Raw genomic sequence first — 22,813 nt, 5'->3', positions numbered from 1 at the left:
CTTGGGGGGGTTTTGCTTAAATTGGTGGGGTTTGGGGTTTTTCCCGGGATCACAGCAGTCGCTCGGCTGTACCCACAGGCGGGAAGGGACATCCCGTGGGACACGGCCACATCCCCCTGAACCTCCTCTGTCACTGGGAAAGTCAGTGAAACCACAGGGCTGTGTCCTGATTCCCTCTGCAGCCAGGGTGAGCTCCTCCAAAAAACAGCAATTCCTGGGAAAAAGCAAATAAAAAGAGAGGCCTATGGTCCTCTCCCAGCTTCACCAATTCCTGGCTGATGCTCCAGCCCAGCTGGAGCCGAGGTGGCCCTAAAAGGGGCCCTGGTGTCGTGTTTGGGTGGTGGACGCGGCAGCGATTGCTCCAAAGAACCAACCAAGGTGACGATTTTGACAAAATAAGTTTATTTCGCTTCGCTTCATTTCGGCCGAAACCTCACATTTTTCTTTTTTTTTTTAAGTTTTTTTGGCTGAAAAAAAAACCCAACCCAAAAATCCCCCCAAACCAACCCAAAATGCAAAGAACCACATCACTCCACCCTCTGCCAGAGGCGACCGAGGGGCTCCGAGTCCCCCTGGGCCATGGAGCTGGGGGAGCCACTGCAGCCCCCCCCCAAAATTCCCTCTGCATCCCCCCAGTCCCCAGCCACGAATTGGCCCCCGAAACCGAGCCCTTGAACCCCCCAAATCTGAGCCCTGTAGGAAACGCTCGTGGCTCTGAATGCCTGAGGGTTTTACTCAACCTTCTTAATTTTTGTTGGATTTTCTCCTCCTTTCCCGACGTTTTTTTGTGTGTTTTGTTGGTTTTTTTTTTTAAATTAATTTATTTATAGATATATTTAAAAAAAGCAATAGTCCTTTGGTCCCTAAACTCTAAGGAATGATATGACTCTGAAACAAGTAATCCTATGTCCCTGTGCCAGTGACAAGCAGGGGAAGCGCGTGTCCCGCCACCCTGCTCCATGGGATATATATATATATATACTTATTTATATATATCTTCTATAAGTCCAACATACTTTGATCCTTCTTTTTTTCCCCCAATGCAGGGAAAAAGGAAAATCTTGCCGTTTTTCTTTATTTTCCAAACAAGCATCCTCCAGGTGAAGCGCCCGAGGCTGGTCCCGTCCCACCGGCTTTGGTTTAAGAATCCATTTGGAGCCTCTTTTCCTCGTTTCTCCTGGGAAATCGGTAGCAGCAAATGAGTGCTTTAAAAAAAAACCCCAAAAAACAAAGGTAGATCGTGGCCCGGCTGCCCGGAGCCATCGGCCTTGCTCCCGGCGAGGGATCCGGTGAGTCCTGGCGAGCGGCCGGCGGCGAATCGCAGCCCCGGCGCCGCATCGCTCCCCTCCTTCCTTGTCTTCCTCTCGTTCCCGTTAAACAACAAACAAGACCAGTTTGGGAAAAAATTCAAAAAGGAAAAGCTACGACCAAAACACTCTCTTCTTCGCCGTTTTCTCCTTCACTTCCTCCTCCTCCTCCTCCTCCTCCTCCTCCTCCTCCTCCGGGATGTGTTGCAAAGAAAGAGAGTTACGGGTTTGGATACTGCACTTGGGGAAGGGGAAAGTCGTCAGACACCGCGGGACGTCCGACCTGAAACAGGAGGAAAGGGCCGTCAGCCTGCTCCTGGGGGATGGAGGGAGGGAAGGACGGAGGGAGGGACCCAGGTCCATGGGGTGGGTGGTGCCAGGCAGAGATCCCTGCACACACTCAGGGATGTAGCACGGGGACGCTCCACGACCGCCACGTCCCGAGGGCCAGGCCCCCTCACCTCTCCGCAGGCTGAGCTGGGGTCAGTAGGGTCTGTTGGCGTCTTTCGGCCGCTTTAGCTGCACTTTTAGCCTCTTCATGCCGATCTGGAAGCCATTCATGGCCTGAATGGCCGCCTGAGCGCTCGTCGGATTGTCAAAACTGACGAAACCTGGCGGCGAGGGGACACGGGGCTGTCACCGCACACAGCGCAGGCGGCTGCCTCGCCTCAACCCAGGCACCGAAATCCCGTGGGATGCTCCTGGTCTGGGAGTGCTGGGAGAGGGGTCCTGGGGTAGCATCAGAGCCCCAGATGGCAGGGGACTGGGTGACAGGTGATGGCACCTGCAGGGACGCCGAGGTCTGCTCTGGAGGACACTGAGGTGACAGAGCTGTGAGGACAGCAGGACACTGGAGTGGTCTGCAGGGACACTACGGGATGGGATTCGTGGGGTCACTGGGGTGACAGGGTCTGCTAAAGTGATAGGGGCTGCAGGGACACTGAGGTGATGGGGTCTGTGGGGACACCAGGATGAGATGTGTGGGCTCAGGGAACATCTGGAGGCCAGGTCTGCAGAGACCCTGAGGTGATAGAGCCTCCAAAGACACTGCAAGGAAAGAGTCTGTGGGGACACCAAAGGGTCTGTGGGGACACTGAGGTCTGTGAGAGGGAGATACAGGTCCCTGAGCTGGGGACACTGGGAAGAATAGGACCCCCAAGCAGGGGACAGCAGGGAGACATGGACATCCGAGCTGGAGACCAGGGAAAGACAGATCCCCAAGATGAGATGTTGGAGAGACAAACTCCCAAGCAGGGACCTCAGGGAGAGATGGACCCCTGAGATGGAGATGCTCTGAGCTGGGTTGTTGGGAAGAGCCACACCCCTGAGCTGGGAACACTGGGGAGAGCCAAGCCCTTGAGCTGGGATTTGGGAAGAGACAGACCCCCCTGAGCGGGGACAGTAGGAGAGCTGGATCTCCAGGCTGGAGACCAAGGAGAATGGGACTCTGGAGCTGGAGACTGGTGAGAGCTGGGATGTCGAGGAGATTCAGATCCTTAAACTGAGATGCTGAAGAGAGCCAGACCCCTGAGCTGGGATGTTGAGAAAGAGCCAGAGCTCCAAGCTGCGATGTTAAGGATGGCTGGAACCTTGAGCTGGGGACTGGGAGGAGCTGGAGCCCTGAGCTGGGACACCAGGGAGAGCCGCACCCCAGGACTTACCAAAGCATTTACTCTGGTTGGTGGCACGGTCCACAAAGACTTTGGCAGAGATGACGTTGCCGAAAGGCAGAAACATCTGCGTGAGCTCCGCGTCCCCGAACTCCTGGGGCAGGTGATAAATAAACAGGTTACAGCCCTCGGGACCTGGGTGACACACAAAGGACAGGACACGTCAGCCGCGAGGTGGGGTCACCCCGGGGGGACACCGAGGAGCCACCGGCCCCACGCGGGGTGACCCCCACCCCTCACCTTCTCGCTGCTGCTGCGGGATGAGGGGTGCTTGCTGGGGGAAGGCTTGGCTGATGGGAGCGTAGGCAGTGGGATATGCTGCTGGAAGAGAGAAACAAGAAGCTGAGGCCACGGCACCTGCCCCAGCCACGGAAAGGGCTGGGACAGGCATGTCCCCTGCTGCCACCTGCGATGGAAGGGCCTCTCCTGCCCCATGGCTGCTGGCTCTGCCTTTCCCACTCCTCCCAGCGCACCAGGGATGTGGGAACAGCTCTCCTAGGAGGGATCCTGGTGATAGCAGTAATATGGCCTCAAGGCTGAGGAAAGATGGTACTTTTGGCTGAAAAACCCCAAAAATTTGGGGTCCAAAACTTGATTTTCGTTGCAAATCTGGATGTTGCTGTCAATGCTCCTAATGAAATGGCTGCTGGGCTTGATATACTTCCACGGGAGGCTCTGACTCCCTTCCCTCCGTGGCCCATGTCCTTGGCCATCAGATTTGGTCACGTCATAAACATCCAAAGACTTCTGGCGTCTTGGTGTGGAGCTGGCCCTCTGTCACCTCCCAAATCTTGCCTCCTCAATACCACTGCCAGGGCTCCCCCATGGAGCTCTCTCAGCCCCATGGTATTAAAATTCACTTTGCACCACCCAAAATTTGCAGGGGGGGCCATGACAGGAGCCAGTGGGACGAGGGGATGCTGCTTTCACTGGCATTGCCACCCCAGAGCTCCTGCCAGGGCACAGCACGTGGTGCCCCCCTCATCAATCCGTGCCCAAATACGCTGTCCCAATCCAATGTTCAACCCCAGGGTGATGTTCACCTCCCAAAAATAAGGGTGAGGAGCAAAGAGGGGAGAGAGGGAAGGAGTGGGAAGCGAAGTTTGAGACCTGCATAGTGTTGCATGCCGGCGTAGGCCTGCTGGAGGGGGTCTGCCACCGTGGGGCTTTGAGCTGGGAAGAGAAGAGAAAGGAGAAGGAAGATAGAGTAAGCCAGAGAAAGCCAGGGATGCATGCGCAGCTCCCGCAGGAAAGGGCTCCTGGCCACGCGCCGCCGTGGAGGGGCAGAGCTGCTCCCTGCCTGAATTCCCTCCTCCCTGCAGTGATGCCACGGGAGCACGCGGCTGGCTCACCACGTTCCTGGGGTGGGGAGCACCCCTGGAGCACCCCGGCAGAGCCAAGCACACAGCCCCAGCCCCGGGGGAGGGGTGTACCTGGGTAGGGGTGGATGCCGTTGGTGTAGATGGTCTCGGAGGCGGGCTGCCCGTTGGTCTGGGGCGGCAGCGGGCTGAAGCCGTTCACCCCGATGGGCGTGGCGATGCTGGGCACCGGCGCCGTGCTGATCCCCGGAGGGGTGCTTGTACCTGCGGGAGCGCGGCGTCAGCGCCGGCATCGCCCCGAGAGTGCCCCCCGAGGGTGCCAAGTGGCAAACGCGGGGGTCCTACCTGAAGAGGGGGTGAGGGGGGCAGCCACCAGCCCGCTGACGTTGAAGGCGGCCATTTGTTGCATCTGGGCAGCGGCGATGGCAGCCATGGGGTTGAGGCAGGTGCCCTGCGCGGCCGCCATCAGGGCTGCCTGCTGCTGCATGATCTTTGGGAAAGAAAGGGGGAGAGGGGACAGAGAGCGAGAGGCAGAGAGAAGGAGGGAGAGGGGAGGGTAAATCACCATCTCTGCTTTGGATGGATTCAGAGGGATAAATTCCACCTGCTGCCAGACCTGGGGACAGGAGGAGGTCTTGGTGACACTAAATATGGGATCACTGCACCCTACAGCCACCCTCAGCTGTGGGGGGGAAGCCCTGCGCGTGGCCCTAAACAGGGATACACCAGCCCTGCCAGGCGTCCACACCCCCTGGCACTGGAGCTTTTATGGGCCAAACCACCCCCCAAACCCACGGGGCTCCCCCAAAGCCCCCGGTCTGCACCAGCTCCTACCGCTTGCGTGTAGGCCCCGTAGGCACCGAACTGGATGGTCATGGGGTTGAAGATGCCCAGCTGCCCCGCCATCTGATGCATTCGCCGCAGGGTCCTCTCCTTGTCTGTGTCTGCAAACTTCACCACCAGGCTGGACGAGGCGCCCTGCGGTGGGGGAAGATGGGGCTGATGGTGGGACCACAGCAAAGCCCCCAAACTGTGTACCCGCCGTGGGTGCTGGCTCACAGCATCTGCAGCATCCTCAGCCCTGGAGACACTGCCCAGCTTGGCAGCAGCAACCAACGATCAATGTGAGGTTTAATTATAGCCAGTTTTTCTCCCTGGTGGCAGCTTCCTGACCTCTGCTTCCTTTCCCCTTCCTTGTTCACAATTCTGACCTTCAGCGTTAATTAAACTGCCCCTTTCTCTGGCATGGAGAGAATTAGCCCCACGCTCCCACCTCTGGGGCTCAGTGCCCTGGCAAGGAGGAACCTGGGGTGATGTGGCCAACAAATTGCCAGTCTGTAGGATTTTGATCCAATTAGACTCAGGATCAAATTAGTGGGTGATTGGATTAGGCAGGCAGCGTGGGGTCAGCTGGGGCAGGGTGCGAGCCTGGCACTTACCGGCATGGTTTGGCTGCCGTGCAGGCTGTTGATGGCAGCCTGTGCCTCGGCGTGGCTGCCGTATTTCACAAAGGCACAACCTAAAGGAACAGAGAGAACATGGGACAGGTTGGATTTGGCCATTGCAGGTCCATAGGGTGGCCACCCGGTGCCCCAAAGCCCACCTTTGCTGGCTCCATCAGGCCCTCGGAGGATGGTGCACTCCTCAATCTGGCCAAAGGGCTCAAAGAGGCGGCGGACGTCGTCCTCGCTCTGCTGCTTCCCCAGCATGCCCACAAAGAGCTTCCTGTCTTCTAAAAACAAAACCAAGCCCATTAGAGAGTGGGAGGTCACTCACCATCCCAACCCCTCATCACAAATGGTGACATCAGAGGGAGGGAGTGACACCGATCCCACGGAGAAGGTGCGGGGCTTATCATCTCCATCCTACAGAACACTCAGGGCAGGAAAACGTCTTCTGTGGGGAAATTGCTGAGGAGTGAATCCTGGAAGAGCCATTGCTTTAGGGAGTGGAGCTGGGGCTTTTCCCAGGGATGGGGGGGCTGGCTCCCCCAGAACTGGGGTGGGATGTGGTGGGAACAAAGAGAACCCACAAACCAGTGGTGATCACCCTCATATGATCGACTCGCAGAACAACCCGCAGCCTCCGGCCGTGCCCAGGGGACATCAATAACCCAAACACAAGAGAAGAGATAGTAAATAATGAGAATTTCATGATTATTACCAGCATCTGTCTTGTGCGGCCGTGCGCTCCCGCCGCACGCTAATGGCATTTGACAAAGAAAATAAGGTGCCCTGTCAAGAGTGTTGCCGGGGAAATAAATAAATAATGGCAGGAGACGATGAATGCTTCGTCCGTTAAGGTACCAGGAAAATTAGTTAAGGGAATAGGGCTGGTGTGTTGTCTAGTTAAACATAAACCATCTCCCAGGGGGAGTGGGCTGGGCAGCCCAGCATTGCCTCCTGGGTGAGGGGGCTGGACTGGGAGCCCCAGCTCACCCATTGATTTTTAATCCTTCACCAATTACGCTCGGTAAGTGGGTAATTTATTTGCCAGATCCCTCTGGGACATGCTGGGACCAGCTCCCGGTGTGTTTAATAACAGGGTTTGGATGGGGGGGGATCTACCCCAGCCATCCTGCCAAGAGCAGGCGGCCCCACGAGAGCATCCTGCATCTGATAGCGCCTACCTGCCCAGTAACACAACGGATGTGGGATTTTGATCCAATTCCTGAGACTGTGCCCAAATGATCACCTCAGCCTGGCAATGCCACAGCCCCATGAGCGGCAGATGCTCACAAAGAATTTGGGGGGGGTGGTAGTTTGAGAGGGGCTGGCTGGTGCTCTGCCCCCAAGGATGTTGGGATGCTCCCTGGAATGTCAGGACATTCCCAGGATAATGCCAGGATGTTCGCCCCAGCTGACCAGACAGGGAGAGAGAACATGGCACTTGCTCTGCACTCGGGTTTGGATGCCACCAGCAAAGGCAGCTCCTTTCCCAGATTTCTCTGCAAACCAACCCTCCCACAGCAACCCCCGCAATGCCGCCACGTCCCCCATCACCCCCTGGGTGACCCTGTGTCCCCCTGCCCGTGCCAGGCAGCCGGGGAATTGGGGACCTACCTCCTCGGCCCTCACTGTCGGCCGGCTTCACCTGGATGGGGCGGTTCATCTGCAACACAAGCGAGAGCGGGTGGTCAGTGTGGTGCCCCCTGAATCCTTTCCATGGGGAACATCAGGATTTGGCCAACAACTGGCACTGGGAGCCAGGGAAAAGGGGAGGGACCTGCAAGAACAGATCTGGGGCTCGTGGCCACAGCGACCTGGGGGTGCCATGTGCAGAGGGCAATGCTCCAGCCCTGGCGATGGGCACCCGGTGCTGCAGGCGCCCGCGGGGCCGCCAGTGCCAGGCTTGGCTGTCTGCCCGCTTTCCTCGACTGCAAAGGACTGCAGAGGCAGCAGCAGCACCCCGCCGGCCCCAGCCCCTCTGGCACCACTGCCCTCCTTTTCCCAAACCTCACCCAAATTTGGCCTCCTCCTTGTTACCGCCGTGTGCACCCACGAGCGTGGCACCCGTGTGCAGCAGGACATGCCGGGCTGGCAGGCACACCCCTGGCCCGCTGCCCCATGGAGCCATTTCTCCTCCTCTCTCCCCCTCCTTTTTCCCCTCTTTTAGCCGAAAAATGCTACAATTATGGCCGTTTCCATGGCAACAAGCGTGCTTCCCCCGCGATGCTGCGGAGCCCGAGCCATGTGCTCGATGGGGTCGCCACGGCAACGGCAAGATGTCACACATGACGGCGCGGGGGTGCGCACACGAGCACGCCTTGAGCACACACGGGGACAGTCGCCCCCATGTGCGTGTGCACCCCCATCCCAGGTGCCCCCCGCTGCACCCCTGGAGGGGGTCCCTAAATTTTGGGGCTGGGCGGGGGCAGAGCCAGGTCCCCCCACATCAGGGTGAGGAAGAGGATGGGTAAGAGAGAAGAGGAGGGAGGTTTCCACAGCAACCGCCTCGTCTCCAGGGAAACGTGGAGAGAAATGTCAGCGCAGAGCTGGGGATGGTCCAGGGAAGGGATTGAGTCCCCAGGAGTCATGAGGTGGCACAGGGTGGCACCGAGGGACACCTCACAGTGTCACCCATCATGTCACCAGTCCCCCAAACATCCACCTTTTGCTGGGGCAGGATTTGGCTCACCCCAAACTCAGGAGGCTGTGACAGCACTGAGACCCTAAACCCAGCACCCTGCTGTCCCTCACATCCCTGCCACGGCTGGGAGGAGGGAACCCCATTTTGGGAGGGGCTGCCCCCCTCACTGACCCGCCAGCCCCATTTACCAGCGCGATGGCCTTTGATGGAATAAATTTCCCATGCCCGCTGCTGTATGCTTAATGTAATAAACCCAGTGAGGATGATTTAGAATAACATTTACGGAGCCGCAGAGTGTCATTTTGATGTGTCTCCCGTCTCCGCTCGCCGGTTATTAAACTGTATTGATTCCCCGGGAGCAGCTGATGTTTATAAATGTCAGGCCTCAGGGACCAGCTAACCCACCCCAGGGCTGCCACACCGCACCGGGGAGAAATCGCCCTGGCCTCTAGACACCCCCAGAAGGGGGTTTTGGCACCCTTGGCATCACCACATGCCCACCACAGGGTGCTCAGTGACCCCTGTGGCACCCACACCTCCTGGTTGTCCCCACAGCACCCCTGCACCATGTCCACACAGCCACCAACCACAGCCCTCTATCCATCCTCCCACACTAAACAGCCACCCAGGCATTTCCCCCTGCTCCTGACACCCACCTGCCCACCCTGCAACACCCGTCCATCCATTCATCCATCCTGGACACCCACACAATCACCCACACACCCATCTTCCCCCAGGATTCATCCAGCCATACTCCAACACCCATTCCCATAGCATCCATCCATCCCCATAGAACCCATCCATATCCCCAACACCCATCCTCATAACACCCATCCATCCCCATAGCACCCATCCATGTCCCCAACATGTATCCCCATACACCCATCCATTCCCATAGCATCTATCTATATTGCCAACACCCTCCATCCACCCCCCAACACCCATCCATCCCCACAGCAGCCATCCATATCCCCAACATCCCTGTACTACCCGCCCATCCATCTCCCATCTGGCCACCACCCACCTTTCCACCCCCACAGCATCCGTTCATCCATCCATCCATCCATCCATCCCCAACTCCCAGTCACCTCCCACAGCTCAAGGACATAGTGACACCCTGCTTGGGGTGTTCCAGCACCCACCATCACCAGCAGTCCACATGCAGTCCACCAGCTGCCCCATGGCCAAACCATTGCTACTCCACAGCGCAGGGGGTCACCAGCGGTTGCTAAATCACCTCCTGACCTGCTCAGGCACTGTCCCCCACCCAAATTCAGAGCCCCCCAAGAGCCTGGGTACCAGGGAGAGCCAGCCCATAGTGAATCACTGCTGAGGGATGTGCCCAGTGGGACAGGGTCACTTCTGGCCTTTGTTCCTTCCTTGGCATCACTCTCCTCCTCCTTGTCCTCACAGCCAACAGCCAGAGGATCCAGCAGGCCATCATGCATCCAAACGAGATGGAGGTGGTGGGTGACAGGGGAGCAGCAAGTGCCTGTGGGAGCCTGGTGTCCACATCATCCCCAGGGTCCCCAGGCCCCTCTGTACCCAGTGCAGGGAGACAGGAACCGGGGTACTGGCAGCCACTCGCTATGGGAACACCATGCCAGAGCCCTGGGGATGACCCACAGAGAGGGCACACAGCCACTCTGGGGACAACCACACCACCACACAACCCTGCACGTGTATGACCACCCTGGCACATCCTGCACACACCCACACACCTCTGAGCACAACCACAGATCCCCAGCACCCTCCAAGCACACCCATCCCCAATCCCCCCGGCACAGCCATACGCCTCCGCAGCCACGCACCTGTGCCCACGCAGTGCTGTGCATCCACGTGCGGCCACGCACCACCGCACCCAGCCCCGCAGGCACCTGGACAGCCCCGGTCCGCACGCCCACGCAACACCCACAGAAGCCTCCCTGCTGCCATGGATCCCACACAACCCTGGGCACGCGCCCCGGGATGCACAGCTGACGCTGAGAACACAATGCCCCTTGCCTCAGTTTCCCCTTTGTGGCAGGAGGACCAACAGTGGGACCCCCGGGAGCCCTCTGTGGACACACGGACACCTTGGGCGGGCTCATGGCACCCCCAGCAGCACCCACATCCCATCCCCATGGCCACCATGCACACCTGAGCCCAGCGCAACACCTGCGGACACCTGCACTCCCTGTCACATGCAGTGTGCCCACACACCCCCACTGCTGCCACTCCCCCAGCCATGTGCACCCACACCCTGTCACCATCACTGGGGGGCAAAGACACCCTCAGCTCCTCTCCCCACACAAACACCCACGCGCTTGCACACCCACCAACACCCACCTGCGCACACCCGGGGGGCAAAGCAGTACCCCTGCCTATGCACACACCCCTTCCCGCGCTGCCTGCGGGTGCAACACCCACCAAGCGCTGCCCCTTGCACACCTGCACCACACACACACAAACCTGCGGTGGAAAAATACACCCTCCAGCCAACACACACACCAAACCCATCCCTGGGGGCAGATACACCTCCTCACCATCATCCTCCATCCCTGCTTGCAAACACACCCCCCACAGCAAACACCCCATTCCTGGGTGCCAGAACACCCTCCTCACCGCCACCCACACCACACAAAGCCCCCCTGGGTGATACAAGGTACACCACCAACACCCCTCTGCCGACACCCTCCCCTTCCCTGGGTGCGGATACACCCTCTTGGCAACACACACACACACCCCCCCCCATCCCTGAGTGCAAATACACCCTCATCACCAACAACCGCCCTGCCAACACATGCACTCCATCCCTCGGTGCAGATACACCCTGCTCAGCAACACTCACGCCCACACAGCCCATCTGTGGGTGCAGATACATCCCCTCACCAACACCCCTCCTACCCCATTTCTCTGTGCAGATACACCCTGTCACCAACACTCCTCCATCCTCATCCCTGGGTGCAGATACACCCTGCAACATGCCCACTCACACACCCCAACCCTGTGTGCACATTCACCCTGCTCATCGACACCCCTCCATCCCCATCCCTGTGTGCAAATACACCCAGATCACCAACACTGCTCCATCCCCATCCTATGCCTGGGAGCAGATACATCCTCTCCCCAACACTGCTCCATCCTCATTCCCATCCCCATCCCTGGGTTGAGATACACTCCATCACCAACACCCACACTCACACCCACCATCCCTGTGTGCAAATGCACCCTGATCACAAACACTGCTGTATCCCCAGCCCATCCCTGGGAGCAGATGCACCCCCTCACCAACACCCCTCCATCCTCATCCCAGTGTGCAGATACGCCCTGCTCACCATCACCCCCCCGTCAACACCCCTCCATGCCCATCCCCGGGAGCAAGGATCCACACCCTCGCCATCACCCCCACTCCCACACAGCATCCCCGGGAGCAGATACACCCCTTCGCCATCACCCACATCCCTCCTGCAGCTCCCCCACGGTGCAGCCCTCCCCACCCCGGCGCGGGCGGAGGCTGCCGGGCGGTGCCGGGCCGTGCCGTGCCGGGCCGGGCGGAGGCGGCGGCAGACAAAGGCGGGGCCCTACCTCGATGCAGAGGATCTTGGACCCGGCGGGCACCCACAGCACGGGCGGCCGCGGCCCGGGCGCCGGCACCTGCGGCAGCTGCATGGCCGGACCGGCCGGACCGCCGGCTCCACCGAGGCGGTTCGGCTGCGCTCGGCTCCACCCGAGGCGGCTCGGCCGGGCTCGGCTTAGCTCGGCTCGGCTCGGCAAGGCCGGGCTCGGCTGGGCTGGGTTCGGCTCGGCTCGGCTGGATTCGGCTGGGCTCGCGCAGCGGCGCGCGGGGGGCGGAGCAGAGGGCGGGGCGGCCGCAGCCCCGCCGAGCCGAGCCGGGCCGGGCCGGGCGGGGCCTCGCTGGGGACACGCCCACCGCCGCCCGGACACGCCCCCGGACCCCCGACACCCCGGGGGCGGGGCCTGGCGGGGAAGGGGGCGAGGGTGGGAACACGGGGGGTGCGCAGGCACAGGGGGTCAGCAGGTACAGGGGTGTGAGCACAGGTACAGGGGTGCGCAGGCACAGGGGGTCAGCAGGTACAGGGGTGTGAGCGCAGGTACAGGGGTGTGAGCACAGGCACAGGGGTGTGAGCACAGGTACAGGGGTGTGAGCACAGGCACAGGGGGTCAGCAGGTACAGGGGTGTGAGCACAGGTACAGGGGTGCGCAGGCACAGGGGGTCAGCAGGTACAGGGGTGTGAGCACAGGTACAGGGGTGTGAGCACAGGTACAGGGGTGTGAGCACAGGCACAGGGGTGTGAGCGCAGGTACAGGGGTGTGAGCACAGGCACAGGGGTGTGAGCACAGGCACAGGGGTGAGCAGGTACAGGGGTGTGAGCACAGGCACAGGGGTGTGAGCACAGGCACAGGGGGTCAGCAGGTACAGGGGTGTGAACGCAGGTACAGGGGTGTGAGCACAGGTACAGGGGTGTGAGCACAGGCACAGGGGGTCAGCAGGTACAGGGGTGTGAGCACAGGCACAGGGGTGTGAGCACAGGCACAGGGGTGTGAGCACAGGTACAGGGGTGAGCAGGCACAGGGGTGTGAGCACAGGTACAGGGGTGTGAGCACAGGCACAGGGGGTCAGCAGGTACAGGGGTGTGAGCACAGGCACAGGGGTGTGAGCACAGGCACAGGGGGTCAGCAGGTACAGGGGTGTGAGCACAGGCACAGGGGTGTGAGCACAGGCACAGGGGGTCAGCAGGTACAGGGGTGTGAGCACAGGTACAGGGGCGTGAGCACAGGCACAGGGGTGTGAGCGCAGGCACAGGGGTGTGAGCGCAGGCACAGGGGGTCAGCAGGTACAGGGGTGTGAGCGCAGGCACAGGGGTGTGAGCACAGGTACAGGGGTGTGAGCACAGGCACAGGGGGTCAGCAGGTACAGGGGTGAGCAGGTACAGGGGTGTGAGCGCAGGCACAGGGGTGTGAGCCCAGGTACAGGGGGTCAGCAGGTACAGGGGTGTGAGTACAGGCACAGGGGTGAGCAGATACAGGATGTGAGCACAGGTACAGGGGGCGTGCAGGTACAGGGTATGAGCAAGGACGTGCGAGCACAGGTAGATGTGTGTGAGCAGGTACAGGTGTGTGAATACACGTACAGGGGGTGCGTAGATACAGGGGGTGAGCACAGGTACAGGTGGTATGAGCAGGTACAGGGTGTGTGAGCACAGGTATAGGTGTGTGAGTACAGGTACAGGGGGTACGAGCAGGTACAGGTGGTATGAGCAGGTACAGGGTGTGTGAGCACAGGTATAGGTGTGTGAGTACAGGTACAGGGGGTACGAGCAGGTACAGGTGGTATGAGCAGGTACAGGGTGTGTGAGTACAGGTATAGGTGTGTGAGTACAGGTACAAGGAGTACGAGCAGGTACAGGGTGTGTGAGCACAGGTACAGGGTGTGTGAGTACAGGTACAGGGTGTGTGAGCACAGGTACAGGGAGTGAGCAGGTACAGGAGGGATGCACAAGTATAGAGGGGTGTGCACAGGGTTGTACATAAGCACACATGGGTGTGCTTGTGTGCAGAGCAGAGAGGTGTGCACAGCCACAGAGGTGTGTTCACAGGCACACACAGGTGTGTACCCAAGCGTACACAAGTGCATACACATGGGTGTGCACAAGCACAGAAGGGGTGCTCAGGCACAGACGGGTGTGAGCACACACAGGTGTGAGCACCTTCACAGGGTGTGCTCAGGCACAGACGGGTGTGAGCACACGCGGGTGTGAGCACCTTCACAGGGTGTGCTCAGGCACAGATAGGTGTGAGCACACGCAGGTGTGAGCACCTTCACAGGGTGTGCTCAGGCACAGATAGGTGTGAGCACCTTCACAGGGTGTGCTCAGGCACAGATAGGTGTGAGCACACGCAGGTGTGAGCACCTTCACAGGGTGTGCTCAGGCACAGATAGGTGTGAGCACACGCAGGTGTGAGCACCTTCACAGGGTGTGCTCAGGCACAGATAGGTGTGAGCACACACAGGTGTGAGCACCTTCACAGGGTGTGCTCAGGCACAGACGGGTGTGAGCACACGCGGGTGTGAGCACCTTCACAGGGTGTGCTCAGGCACAGACGGGTGTGAGCACACGCGGGTGTGAGCACCTTCACAGGGTGTGCTCAGGCACAGATAGGTGTGAGCACCTTCACAGGGTGTGCTCAGGCACAGACGGGTGTGAGCACACGCAGGTGTGAGCACCTTCACAGGGTGTGCTCAGGCACAGATAGGTGTGAGCACCTTCACAGGGTGTGCTCAGGCACAGATAGGTGTGAGCACACACAGGTGTGAGCACCTTCACAGGGTGTGCTCAGGCACAGACAGGTGAGTACACGGAGGTGTGAGCACCTTCACAGGGTGTGCTCAGGCACAGATAGGTGTGAGCACCTGCATGGGCACAGGGGTGTGAGCACAAGCACACAGGGCTCTGCACCGCCGTGTGCACACACACACAGAGGGGCACACACAGCCCTGAGCCCCTGCGGGGCCTGTGCCCACACACCCACGTGCACACACGTGCTCACACACACACACCCCCACCCCCAGCGAGCGGCCGTGGCAGCAGCCTTACACGCACGTGTGTGCATGATGAGAACCCCCTCCTTTAGGCTGCCCAGGTGGGTCATTAACTCTTGAACCTACTGACATGTGGCCCGGCCGGTGAGAGCGCGGCTCAGGAAGTCACATCCCCGCAAACCTCATCCCCCTCTGCCAGCTCCACGCACACGCAGCAGGGATTGATATTCACGGGCCCCGGCTCTTTCCCCAGCCAACCCGCGGGCCTATTGATTTTTATTTAGGCGAATAATTAAATATTTATTTTCACTTTGTTAAGCTCGGGAGGTCGGAGCCCACAGAAAGTGCAACAGCACGCGGGCGGCTGGAAAATCGATGCCTCGGTTTGCGGCCGCTGGAAGCGGCTCCCGCGCCTCGGGGAGGTGTCACCGGCCCCCACCCTGGCTCACCCCGATCCCCCGGTGTCACTTAAGGCTCCCATGCCTTGGGGAGGCGTCATCAGCCGCTGCTCCAGCTCACCTCGACCACCTCAGCATCACTTAATTCTCCTGTGCTTCAGGGAGGTGTCACCAGCCCCTGTCCCAACTCACCCCAACCCCCTGGTGTCACTTACCCCTGGCAGAGTCTTCTGCTCGTGCAGGGCACTCTGTGCCTTCAGTGCGGAGTCGCGGGCGCAGTAGGTGAGGAAGGCACAGCCTGTGGAGGCAGGGAGACGGGGTCAGTGTGTGGCCTGGTATCACCACAGAGCCCCGGGCACGCAGGGAGCCGATGGCACAGCTGACATGGCACTGTGGTGTTTCAGCATCCTGGCATCCAGCACAGTGATACCCAGCATCCCAGCCCCCTGGTACTGTGGCATCTGGCAACCCAGCAGTCTGGCACCCTGGCACGGTGGCAGCCAGCACCCCAGCAACCTGGCATGGTGGCATTCAGCACCTCAGCACCACAGCATCCAGCATCCCAGCACCCTGACATCCTGGCATTCAGCATTCTGGCACCCTGGCAGTCTACAACCTGGGGTCTGGCCCCCTGGCATGGTGGCATCCAGCACCCTGGCACTGTGGCATCCAGCAGCTCAGCACCGTGGCACTCACCATCCCATCACACTGACACCCTGGCACCATGACATCCAGTATCCAGCATCCTGATACCCTGGTACTCCACACCAAGATGGGCACACGCAGGGTCAGAGCTCACCCCCAGAACAGGGTAGGAGATGGAGCAGCAGGATGAAGGAAGGAGCCAGGGAGGAGCAGGCAGCACACGGGCAGCAGCACTCCGGCCCCAGCCCTGGGGAAGGCACAGTCCAAGTCCTCCAGGAAGCAGATCTCCAGGTACTGAGGCTGTGCACCCTGTCTTGCCACCAGGCTTCTCCCAGCCCTGAGCATCCTCCTTGGGATGAGATTCATGTGGCGAAGGCGCTCCGTCTCCTTCGACATCATGGCGCTTTGGAAATCGGGAATACGCCTGGGGTGAGGTTTTCCCACGCTGACTCACTGCCGAGCCACTCGCTTGCACAGAGCTGGCAGCGACGAGCGAGCCCTAGGGACAGGGTCCGGTCCTCTTCCCTCCGTCTCTCCTGGAGCATTCCTGGTCCCTGTGCCACCACTGCGCCACTCCCTCCCTGAGGGCTCCCCCCCAATTTGCTGGGGTCACATCCAAAAGCATCTGAAAGTGATATTAAAACAGCAGCAAAACAGTTTCCCTTCAACAAAGTAAATATTTAATGAATAAAATTGACATTGATGCATTTTTAATATTGGCACAATTAAATCCGCCAGCTGATTAAGTATTAATAACTCTTAATAAGTACAATCAGCGTGCCTGGGAGGAGAGGGAGCATGGCGGCAGGGCGGAGGATGCTGCGGGATGGGGTCCCTCACCCGCCTTGGGGTGCTGGGGACATCTGCCCTCGCGGTGCCAAGAAGAGATCCCCCTGGGTCAATATTCTCCCGCTGCGGGTGGGAAGGGGAGATCAGCACAGCAGCTCGCCTCAGTCCCGGTGCCATTTCCAGTGTTTACCATCTGTAATCATGTTGGCTTCCTGCTCTCTGCTCTTCCTTCTCTTTTTTTTCCGCGTTTTTCCTGCAGGCGACAATGTAAACGGTGCCTGGGCATTCTGGAGAAGTTCGGAGGGCTGGTGCAGGAGTGGTTCTGCTCCGGAGGCTCGCCGGGAGGGAGGATGCCGTTCAAATTAGAGGAGCGTCCGCAATTAAATCACGCGGCTGGGCCGCAGACGTTGAAGCCTGCGCTGGAGGAAGCGCCGAGGGGGCCTGGAAGGGTGCAAATCCCATTGATCCAGGCACACAAGCAGCTTCAGAGACACCTGGAGAAATGTTGGAGGCCACAGTGCCAAGAATGACAGAGTCCAGGCGGCTGCCCCATGGCTGAAAGGCATCGACGAGGCAGCATCCAAAAGCTCCAAGTTTTGGCATGCCAGTGAAGCAGGTGCTGCCCGTGGCATGGGGGCTCGGTGACAGCTTGTGGCTCCTGTTTGGGTGACACCTGGGGTGCCTTGACCCTGCTCTGGCACTGCACACCCTGGCTCTTGGGTGGGGGGGTTCCGTGGAGACCCCGGCTATGCCTATGTGATCCCCTTGGTGCATCACTGCTCCGAGTGCCAGTGCTCCACATGCCATGTCACAGTGCCACAGCACCTGGGACACAGCGCAGACACGGGGTGTTCCCATCCACAGTGGGTGCCTGTATCCCAGGCGTGCTCCAGCTCCAGGGGTGCACACAACTCACGTGGGTGTGCTGATGCCAGACAGGTGCCCCCAAGCCAGACAGCAGCATCCTGACCCCAGGTGGGTGCCCCCCTCTTACTCAGGGGTACCCCAATCTTAGGAGGGGCCATATATCCAAATGCTGCATACTGGGGTGTTCCCATTTCAGGGTGCTCTACCTCAAGGTTGCCTCCAACTCAGGGATACCTTCACCCTAGCAGTTTCTCCTCCTTGGGGTACCCCATCGTTATGGGTAGCCTGCAGATCAAGGGTACCTCCACCTCAGGTGTAACTCAACAGAGGGGTGCCCCATATTTGGGTGCCACACCTCAGAGTGTCCCACCTCAGGGGTACCTCCATTTCAGGGGTACATCACCTCACGGGTACCCCCATCTCAGAGGTGCCCCATACCAGTGTGTCCCCCCTCAGGGGTACCTCCATATCATGGTGCCCCCTCTCAAAGCATCCCATTTGTATCTCAGGGTGCTCCCCCTCAGGTTATCCCACCTCAGGGATGCCTCCACCTAAGGGATGTCCCACCTTAGAGATACCCCTGTCTTGGGATGCTCCATCTCAGGATGTCCCACACGAGGAGTACCCTCATCTCACGGCATCCCACCTCAGTGGTGCTCCACACTTACATACCAAACCTCAGGTTGTCCCATCTGATGGGGAACCTCCTTTCAGGGGTGCCTTCACCTCAGGGATATCCTACCTCAGGCTGTCCCGTATCAGAGGTGCCTCACACTTGGGTACCTTTGCCTCAGGGTGTCCCACTTCAGGGGTGTCTTCACCCCAGGGGTCCCCCTATATACCAGGGTGCTCCATCTCAGTTTACCCCACCACTGGGGTACCACAACTGAGGGGTCCCCGCTCTCAGGGCATCCCACCTCAGGGTATCCCACCTGACGGGTATTCCTTTATCAGGATGCTCCATCTTAGGCTGTCGCACCTGAAGGGTACCTCACCTCAGAGGTATCCTGCCTGAGGAACAAGACCCCTCACCTGAGAGGTTCCCCGCACCTCAGGTTGTCCTGCCTCACGGGTGGCCCATACTTAGGTGCCACATCTTGGTGGTGTCCCACCTGAGGGGGGCCCCCATCTCAGGGTACTCCACCTAGGAGCATCCCACCAGAGCCGTACCTCACTGAGGGTCCCCCCCACCTCAGGGCATCCCACCAGAGCAGAACCTCACTGAGGGTCCTGCCCCACCTCAGGGCATCCCACCAGAGCCGTACCTCACTGAGGGTCCCCCCCCACCTCAGGGCATCCCACCAGAGCCGTACCTCACTGAGGGTCCCCCCCCACCTCAGAGCATCCCACCAGAGCCGTACCTCGCTGAGGGTCCTGCCCCACCTCAGGGCATCCCACCAGAGCCGTACCTCACTGAGGGTCCTGCCCCACCTCAGGGCATCCCACCAGAGCCGTACCTCACTGAGGGTCCTGCCCCACCTCAGAGCATCCCACCAGAGCCGTACCTCGCTGAGGGTCCTGCCCCACCTCAGGGCATCCCACCAGAGCCGTACCTCACTGAGGGTCCCCCCCCACCTCAGGGCATCCCACCAGAGCCGTACCTCACTGAGGGTCCCCCCCCACCTCAGGGCATCCCACCAGAGCAGTACCTCACTGAGGGTCCTGCCCCACCTCAGGGCATCCCACCAGAGCCGTACCTCACTGAGGGTCCTGCCCCACCTCAGGGCATCCCACCAGAGCCGTACCTCACTGAGGGTCCTGCCCCACCTCAGGGCATCCCACCAGAGCCGTACCTCACTGAGGGTCCTGCCCCACCTCAGGGCATCCCACCAGAGCCGTACCTCACTGAGGGTCCCCCCCCATCTCAGAGCATCCCACCAGAGCCGTACCTCACTGAGGGTCCTGCCCCACCTCAGAGCATCCCACCAGAGCCGTACCTCACTGAGGGTCCCCCCCACCTCAGAGCATCCCACCAGAGCAGTACCTCACTGAGGGTCCTGCCCCACCTCAGGGCATCCCACCAGAGCAGTACCTCACTGAGGGTCCTGCCCCACCTCAGGGCATCCCACCACAGTGGTACCTCACTGAGGGTCCTGCTCCACCTCAGAGCATCCCACCAGAGCCGTACCTCACTGAGGGTCCCCCCCCACCTCAGAGCATCCCACCAGAGCCGTACCTCACTGAGGGTCCTGCTCCACCTCAGAGCATCCCACCAGAGCCGTACCTCACTGAGGGTCCTGCCCCACCTCAGAGCATCCCACCAGAGCCGTACCTCACTGAGGGTCCCCCCCCACCTCAGGCCGTCCCACCAGAGCCGTACCTCACTGAGGGTCCCCCCCCACCTCAGGGCATCCCACCAGAGCCGTACCTCACTGAGGGTCCTGCCCCACCTCAGAGCATCCCACTAGAGCCGTACCTCACTGAGGGTCCCCCCCCACCTCAGAGCATCCCACCAGAGCCGTACCTCACTGAGGGTCCTGCCCCACCTCAGAGCATCCCACCAGAGCCGTACCTCACTGAGGGTCCTGCCCCACCTCAGAGCATCCCACCAGAGCCGTACCTCACTGAGGGTCCCCCCCCACCTCAGAGCATCCCACCAGAGCCGTACTTCACTGAGGGTCCCCCCCCACCTCAGAGCATCCCACCAGAGCCGTACCTCACTGAGGGTCCTGCCCCACCTCAGGGCATCCCACCAGAGCCGTACCTCACTGAGGGTCCTGCCCCACCTCAGGGCATCCCACCAGAGCCGTACCTCACTGAGGGTCCTGCCCCACCTCAGAGCATCCCACCAGAGCCGTACCTCACTGAGGGTCCCCCCCCACCTCAGAGCATCCCACCAGAGCCGTACTTCACTGAGGGTCCTGCTCCACCTCAGAGCATCCCACCAGAGCCGTACCTCACTGAGGGTCCCCCCCACCTCAGGGCATCCCACCAGAGCAGTACCTCACTGAGGGTCCTGCCCCACCTCAGGGCATCCCACCACAGTGGTACCTCACTGAGGGTCCTGCTCCACCTCAGAGCATCCCACCAGAGCCGTACCTCACTGAGGGTCCTGCCCCACCTCAGAGCATCCCACCAGAGCCGTACCTCACTGAGGGTCCCCCCCCACTTCAGGCTGTCCCACCAGAGCAGTACCTCACTGAGGGTCCCCCCCCATCTCAGATCATCCCACCAGAGCCGTACCTCACTGAGGGTCCCCCCCACTTCAGGGCATCCCACCAGAGCCGTACCTCACCTGAGAGGTTCCCCCCACTTCAGAGCATCCCACCAGAGCAGTACCTCACTGAGGGTCCCCCCCCATCTCAGAGCATCCCACCAGAGCCGTACCTCACTGAGTGTATTGAGGGTCGCCCCACCCCAGGGTGTCCCACCTCACCTCAGGATAGCCCCACACCTGGGTGTCCCATGTCAGGGCGCCCCACCCGGGGGGGTCCCTCGGCCCGCCGCCCCCGCACCTTTGTGCATGCCGGTGAAGCGATCCTTGAGCACGGTGAGCTCGTAGATGCGGCCGAACTCCTCGAAGAGCGGCTTGAGGTCGCTCTCCTCCAGGTTGCGCGGAATCTGCCCCACGAACAGCTTGATGGCGTCGTGGTCCTTCATGGCGATGGCGCCGGGCGGGCGGCTCAGCCCGTTCACCCGGCCGCTGTTCGCGGTGCTGAACGCCGCCCCCGCCGCCTCGCCCGCCGCCGCCGCCGCCATGGCCCGTTCCGCGCCCCGCCCCGCCCGACCGGCACCGCTCGGCACCGCCCGGCACCGCTCGGCTCGCCTCGGCACCGCTCGGCACCGCCCCGCTCGGCACCTCTCGGCTCGGCTCGGCTCGGCCCGCGCCCGCCAGCGGGCCCGTGACGTCAGCCGGACGGCCCCGCCCAGGAGCGCCGTATTAGCATAATGAGGGGGCGGTGGCCAATCAGAAGCGGGGGGCGGAAAGAGGGGCGGGGGGCGGCCCGGCTCCGCCCACTGCTGCCCCCTGCCGGGCTGACCCCGAACCCCCCCGCGCCGTCACCGTCCCGCGCCCGGCGCCCCCCGTGTCTCCCCTTTCGGCCCCCGTCACCCCCATCACCCCCGCCATCCCCATCACCCCCAATCAGCCCCCGTCATTACCATCACCCCCCCCCCCCCCACCAGAATCCTTGTCACCCCCTATCACCTCCCGGCATCCCCATCACCCCTATCATCCCCATTACCCCTATCACCACCATCACCCCCATGACGACCATCATCTTCCTCACCCCTCATCACCTTCATCACCCTCCCCCATCATCTCCATCATGCCCACCACCCCCCATCACCCCCGTCCTCCCCATCACCCCCGGTCCCCCCCTCCACATCCCTCCCATAATTTCCTGTGACCTCCATCACCCCCCGTCATGCACCGCCACCTCCTATCCCCCCCATCACTCCCCATGTATCCCCTTTCCCCTCATCCCCCCATCACCTCCTATGTCACTCCCTTTCCCCCGTCTCCCCATCACCCCCATCCTCCCTCACCCCCCTCCATCCCCTTTTTGCCCCCCATCATCCCCCCAGCTCCAGTCAGGGCTGGCCAAGGGGCTGAGCAACGTCCCACCTTCCCCTTACAGCCCTTTAGTAGCCTCCAGACTTCACCCCTCTCTGTTCCCCACCTCAGAGCAGGGGTTAAATCCACAGAAGAGGCTCAAAAATGGTCAGTTTGGACACTTTGTTGAGTTTTTCCACCTCCATGGACCCCACGCTGCCCCTGTTGCCCCCCTGGGGCTGCCCCAGAAGGGGGAGGAGGGGAGCACCTCCCTCCTGCACCCCACATCACCCCAAAAGATCTGTAATTAGACTGAGCAGTTTCAATACCTGGTGTTGCCGTTAATTAATTAATTAGTCCCAAAGCAGCAGCCAGGTGGGGGGAGGCCTGGCTTCCCCGGCACGCTGCCTCATGTGCGCAGGGGCGTGTGAGCGTGGGGAAGGGTGTGAGCGTGTGCAGCTGTGTGCATGTGTGTGTGAGTGCGTGTGCAAGCATGTGCAAGGCTACACAAACACGTGCATGTGTGTTCAAGCGTGTGCAAGCACATACAGGCGCTGCAAGAGTGCACACGTGTGTGTAAGCACAGCACATGTGGCTTCAGGCCAGTGTGTGAGTCTGGGCAATGACACATGGGGGCATTTGCACACGTGTGCACTTGTGTGCAAAGGCGTTACTGGAATGTGCAGGCTT

General features: G+C 60.7%; 2 protein-coding genes across 8 annotated transcripts; both read right to left on the bottom strand.

The window, feature by feature from the left end:
* Positions 1 to 379: 379 nt before the first annotated feature.
* On the bottom strand, positions 380 to 21,338 carry CELF6 (CUGBP Elav-like family member 6). Of its 7 annotated transcripts, none has more exons than XM_032122904.1 (13): positions 21,084 to 21,338; positions 15,543 to 15,625; positions 7,359 to 7,407; positions 5,900 to 6,028; positions 5,736 to 5,815; positions 5,131 to 5,274; positions 4,642 to 4,786; positions 4,411 to 4,560; positions 4,088 to 4,150; positions 3,218 to 3,298; positions 2,969 to 3,112; positions 1,769 to 1,918; positions 380 to 1,590 (listed from the first exon to the last, which is right to left on the bottom strand). In XM_032122904.1, the coding sequence occupies exons 1-12, from the start codon at positions 21,325 to 21,327 to the stop codon at positions 1,791 to 1,793; spliced, it is 1,440 nt and encodes a 479-aa protein (XP_031978795.1). In that variant the 5' UTR covers positions 21,328 to 21,338; the 3' UTR covers positions 380 to 1,590; positions 1,769 to 1,790. The 7 variants fall into 7 exon arrangements, with proteins under 7 accessions (XP_031978795.1, XP_031978796.1, XP_031978797.1 ...); XM_032122905.1 differs by having other exon boundaries at positions 3,218 to 3,295; XM_032122906.1 differs by having other exon boundaries at positions 5,900 to 6,025.
* Positions 12,798 to 14,388, bottom strand: LOC116450427 (cysteine-rich PAK1 inhibitor-like). The gene is made up of 2 exons (XM_032122912.1): positions 14,246 to 14,388; positions 12,798 to 14,151 (listed from the first exon to the last, which is right to left on the bottom strand). The coding sequence occupies exon 2, from the start codon at positions 13,926 to 13,928 to the stop codon at positions 12,873 to 12,875; it is 1,056 nt and encodes a 351-aa protein (XP_031978803.1). The 5' UTR covers positions 13,929 to 14,151; positions 14,246 to 14,388; the 3' UTR covers positions 12,798 to 12,872.
* Positions 21,339 to 22,813: the final 1,475 nt, after the last annotated feature.

Source organism: Corvus moneduloides, chromosome 13, assembly GCF_009650955.1.
Source record: "Corvus moneduloides isolate bCorMon1 chromosome 13, bCorMon1.pri, whole genome shotgun sequence".
NCBI lineage: Eukaryota > Metazoa > Chordata > Aves > Passeriformes > Corvidae > Corvus > Corvus moneduloides.
This window is presented reverse-complemented; position numbering and strand designations above follow the sequence as displayed.